General features: G+C 42.0%; 1 protein-coding gene across 1 annotated transcript; it reads left to right on the forward strand.

Moving 5' to 3' along the window:
• The first annotated feature begins 3,784 nt into the window (after positions 1-3,784).
• On the forward strand, positions 3,785-4,356 carry LOC141711239 (uncharacterized). The gene is made up of 2 exons (XM_074513645.1): positions 3,785-4,062; positions 4,125-4,356. The coding sequence occupies exons 1-2, from the start codon at positions 3,785-3,787 to the stop codon at positions 4,354-4,356; spliced, it is 510 nt and encodes a 169-aa protein (XP_074369746.1).
• Positions 4,357-5,642: the final 1,286 nt, after the last annotated feature.

A 5,642-nucleotide genomic window follows, 5' to 3' on the forward strand; every position in this document is an offset into this window, starting at 1 on the left:
GCGTGCTGGTAAAGAACCAATGCCTAATGCTAACCAACGCTCTAGGAGCACTTAAGGAGCGAATCCCCAAGAAGTACATGAGAGGATCAGGGCTCATGAAGCTGAGATCCCAAGGCTGAAACGCGATCCGGAGGCGCACCTGATGCCAAGACCCCCACTTCATCCAAGGAGGAGAGATCCTCCTCCAATCATAGACCTGAATGGTCCAATACCAAAAAGGGATGTTGTCCCGAGGGCTGACCCAAGTGATGTAATGCATGAGGGTCGGGAAGTATATCAAAGTGGAGGAAAGCATGAGGAAGCCGGTGGTGAATAACGAGCCCGCTGGTGGCAAGAAGCGAAAGACTGATCTAGAATATAATGGCAAGGACAAGTATCCAAGAACTGAGCAAAATGATGATTTAACCCCAAAGAAGGGAGGACCTGGACAAAAGTTCACCGAATATGCTAAACCGAATGCTCCTAGAAGTCAGATCCTAATATAAATCAAAAGAGATAGGGATGTTCGTTGGCCTAAGCCCCTAAAGGCTGATCCTATAAAGCTAGATAAGAGCAAATATTGTAGATTTCACAAGGATGCTGGTCATGACACCGATGAGTGTAGACAACTGAAGGATAAAATTGAATTCCTCACTTGAAAAGGAAGGCTGGGCAAGTATACTGGAGATGGAGGAGATAGGAATAATAGTGGAAGAAGGAACTTTGATGATCGAAGAAAGGATCAAAATAATCAGGGGCGAAACCTCCGACCCCGAGGGCCGGTGATAAACGCAATCTTGGCGACCCCAACCTCGAGGACCAGTAATAAATACAATCTTTGGAGGACCGACTGCTGCTGGTTCATCTAAAAACTCAAGGAAATCATATACTAGAGAAACTCTAGTCATGCATATTGTCGGAGAAGCCCCAAAGAGGGCTAGGACATGAGTAACAATGACATTCGATGATTTTGACTTAGAAGGTGACAAATTTCCTCATGATGATCCTCTGGTCATAGCACCGATAATAGGGAACAACCCGGTGAAGAGGGTCCTTGTAGATAATGGAGCCTCGGTGGAGATCTTACTCTATGATACCTTTATAAGGATGGATTACAATGATTCTCAATTCACCACAACTAATATGCCAATATATGGTTTCGCTGGAGTCGAGTGCCCCGTGAAAGGGATAATTAAGTTGCCTCTGACTATAGATCAGGAACCAAGACAAGCAACACAGATGTTGAACTTTGTAGTGGTAAAGGCTGGATCAACTTATAATGCAATCATGGGAAGAACGGGAATACATGATTTCAAGGAAGTCCCCTCTTCTTACCATTTAGTGATGAAGTTTCCCACCCGGAACGGGATTGGAGAAGAGAGAGGAGATCAAAAGATGGTGAGGAGTTGTTATGTAGCCTCCCTTAGGGCTGATGGAGTTAGGGGCAGGTTTTGCCTATTGAAGATCTGGATATTCGCGAGAATGATGAGAAAAGAGGGAAGCCGGCAGAAGACTTGATTCCGATCCCTTGGCTCCCGGGGATCCTGAGAAATTAACTTTCATTGGAGCATCACTAGAGGAGCCCCTTAGAGGGAAGTTTGTGAGGTTTTTACAAGAAAATAGTGATGTATTTGCATGGTCAGCAGCTGATATGCCTGATATAGACCCAGAACTGATCACTCACAAATTGAACGTAGATCCAAATCGAAAGACCGTGAAGCAAAATAAAAGGAATTTTTCCCCTGAGAGGCGGGAGGCAATCAAGCAAGAAGTAGAGAAGCTCTTAGAGGCTGGTTTCATTGAAGAGATACAATTTCCGGAATGGTTAGCAAACCCGGTAATGGTAAAGAAGGCTAATTGAAAATGGAGAATGTACGTGGATTTTACTGACCTGAATGATGCATGCCCAAAGGATTATTTTCCGCTGCCAAGGATAGATATATTGATAGATGCGACCGCTGGTCACGAGATGCTGAGTTTTATGGATGGATTCAGTGGATACAATCGGATCAAGATGCATAAGGACGACATCCCTAAGGTATCATTCATCACTGACTTTGGCGTTTTTTGTTATCTTGTTATGGCATTTGGTCTCAAGAATGCAGGAGCTACCTATGAAAGATTGGTGAATAAAATTTTAAAAGATCTTATTGGGAAAACCATGGAAGTATATGTAGACGACATGTTAGTCAAGAGTCTTGTCAAGAATGACCACATAACCCATTTGAGGGAAGCCTTTGAGGTCCTGAGATACCACAAAATGATGTTAAATCCTGCAAAGTGTGCTTTCGGAGTGGGATCGGGAAAGTTCTTGGGACTGATTGTCTCCAAGAGGGGAATCGAGGCAATTCCTGATAAAATAAAGGCCATTTTGGACATGAAACCTCCAAAAACTATCAAAGATGTTCAAAAGCTCACCGAAGGTTGCTGCCTTAGAACGTTTTATCTCCAAATATGGAGACAAGTGCCTGCCATTCTTCAAATCCTTGAAGAAAATAAAAGATTTCAGATGGACTGGGGAAAGTCATGAAGCGTTTGAAGGGTTGAAGAAATACATGGTCCAAGCCCCGTTGTTGGCCAAACCAGACCTGAACGAGACTTTGTACTTATATTTTGCCGTTTCAGAAAATGCATTGAGCGCTGTATTGGTTAAGAAGGAACTTAGAATCCAGAAACTCATATACTATGTCAGTAAAAATTTTCATGGAGTTGAGTTGAACTATTCGATTATTGAAAAGTTTGCTTTATCCCTCGTGATGGCCTTAAGGAAGTTGCGTCCTTACTTCCAGCTCATAATATTGAGGTTCTAACGAATCATCATTTGAGAAACATTATCCACAGTCCTAAAGCCAGTGGAAGGTTGATTAAATGGACCATTGAGTTGGGAGAATTCGACATAAAGTTTAAGCCGCGAACGGCGATAAAAGCCCAGGCCTTGACTGACTTCGTGGTTGAATGTACCATCTCTAACCAAGAAGTCGGGGGCAGGGAGATACGGAACCTCAGTGCATGGAGGAAAAAGAAGATAAGTAAAGTAGACAGAACAATGACAATGAATTCTGGGTTCTCTATTTTGATGGAACATCAAAAACAAATTCGAGTAGAGCAGGGGAAGTTTTGTAAAGCCCCGATGGATTCTTGATTTAATATGGTATGAAGTTAGATTTTCCAACCACTAATAATGAAGCCGAGTATGAAGCTCTGATAGCTAGCTTTGGCCTAGCAGGGACGTTAAGAGTCAAAAACTTAAAAGATTGTGGGGATTCAAAGTTGGTGGTATCCCAGGTCAAGGGGGAGTTTTAGGCGAGGGATGAAACCATGGAAAAGTATGTATGCCTAGTGAGGGCCGTGATGACTCAGTTCAATGAATGTCATGTTGAACATATTTGAAGGGAAGAAAATGCTAAGGCCGATGCGCTATCCAAATTTGCCTCATCGAAAATAAAAGAAAGCTCTATGAACGTGTACTTTCGTATTTTGAAAACACGGAGCATAGACGTCATGTTAATTGCCCCCATAGGACTTGAAGGGTCATGGATATATCCTATTAAGGCTCATCTGCAAACCGGATGGCTTCCTAGCGATGCAGTTGAAGCAAGAAAGTTTTCTGTACAGGATCTAAGATACTCTCTAATTGATGGAATCCTTTATAAGAGATCTTTTATAGTCCCTTATTTAAGATGTCTCGGGACCAATGAGGCTCAACTTGCTTTGGAAGAAGTACATGAGGGTATATGTGGCCAACACTTGGGGGCCGGGCCTTGGCCCACAAAATTACCCGCTTAGGCTTTTATTGCCAAAAATGATGGCTGACGCCAAAGGGTATGTGGAAAGATGTGATCGCTATCAGAAATATGCCCCTGTAGTAAGGCAACCTCCCGAAATGCTCACTTCCATAAACTCCCCAATCCCATTTGCTATGTGGGGAATGGACATTTTCGGGCTTTTTTTGATGGCCACTGCTCAAAGGAAGTTCTTGATTGTAGAGATTGATTACTTTACCAAGTGGGTTGAAGCTAAGCCCCTGGCAAAGATTACGACTAAGCAAGTCGCTCAGTTCTTGTGGGAGAATATTATGTGCAGGTACGGGATTCCCCGAATCTTGGTGAGTGATAATGGAACATAATTCAATAACAAAGCTTCAGGAAGTATTGTGAAGAGAACGAAATTGACTTGAGATTCACTTCTGTTGCTCACCCTCAAGCTAATAGGCAAGCATATGTTGCAAATCGGATCATTCTAGATGGTTTAAAGAAGAGGATTGAAAAGTCCATAAACAATTGGGTTGATGAATTACTGCCAATACTTTGGGCTTACAGAACTACATGTAGAGTCACAACAGGAGCAACGCCCCTCATGTTAGCATATGGAGCATAAGCAGTTGTACCAGTAGAAATATCATATTCGTCCCAAGGATCCAAGCATTCAATGCTGAGGAAAATGAGGAGGGGCAAAGATTAGCCCTGGATTTAATATATGAAGTACGAGATGCGGCGCACGCAAAGATTGTGGAATATCAGAAAAAACCTCTTTTTACTATAACCTGAGGGTGAAAGAAAGATTCTTCAAGCAAGGAGATTTGGTCCTAAGGAAGGTGGAATCTTCTGGAGTAGGGCAGAAAGGAAAGGTCGCCCCAAATTAGGAAGGGACATACAAGGTTAAGAGCGTTCAAGAAAGAGGATCTTACAAATTGGAGACCATGGATGGAGAAGAAGTACATCGGACTTGGAATGCTCAAAACCGGAAGATTTACTACATAAAGTTCGTACTTATTAAGGTAGTAACAAGGTTCAAAAACATCATGAAGCTTTACTTGCTTAAGATTTTATATCTCAGTTTTAGTAGGATTTATATTCTAGTTGGTGACTATCAAGGGTTGAACCCATTTTAAGGTCTTGAAAAACCAGGTTATATATTCTTAAGCTGAGATTATTTCAAACTTTGAAGAACCAAGTTATGATAATGATTTGTTTACTTAGCAAAATTCGTGCTTTGATGACAAAAGAATAGGAATGCCATGAGCAGCATTTACAAGTCTGTCATATCCATCTGTTTTTCAGTCTTGTTTCTATTATTCAATGCATGACTCGTAGAACTGTGTGGTCAGATCATTTTTCAATCTTGTTTACATTATTCAATGCATGACTCTTAGAACTGTGCAGTTCAGATTGATAATCAACCTCCTTAAAAGTACGAAACCTGAAAAGTATTTAAAAACTTAAAGGGAAGGTTATGAAAAAGCGAGAAAGATAACATAAACAAACCCCGAAGGGTAATAAGTTCATAATACAATAAGTTAATACAGAAATCTGGAAATAGCAAAATAAAAACCCTACTCATCCCTAGTAGGATCATCCTTCTCCCTCTCCTCTTCAGTGTGCCCCTCATCTGCATTAGCGGAAGTATCGTCATTTTTTGCTGGAGAAGATGGAGGAGAACTGGTGCTGGGATCAAGGATGCGATCCTACTGCATGGGAGAGTCAAAGAGGGCGTCCAAACTGTCTTCAGGCTCTGGTTGCTCAGGACTGATAAAATCCTTGGCCTCTATTAAGCCTGGGTGCTTCTCCACCACCGCCTTCACCGCAGCATCCCATCCTTGCGTGAACTGGATGGGAAATAGACTCTCATCATTTATCTCCATTAATTTTTTGAACTTCTGAAAG

This window comes from Apium graveolens, chromosome 1 (genome assembly GCF_009905375.1).
Source record: "Apium graveolens cultivar Ventura chromosome 1, ASM990537v1, whole genome shotgun sequence".
NCBI lineage: Eukaryota > Viridiplantae > Streptophyta > Magnoliopsida > Apiales > Apiaceae > Apium > Apium graveolens.

Bases quoted from the DNA above. Each gene is read 5' to 3' on its own strand.
- LOC141711239 (XM_074513645.1), top strand. From the start codon at position 3,785: ATGGCTGACGCCAAAGGGTATGTGGAAAGATGTGATCGCTATCAGAAA. The intron at 4,063-4,124 runs GTACGGGATTCC...ACAAAGCTTCAG, and splicing joins TGGGAGAATATTATGTGCAG to GAAGTATTGTGAAGAGAACG.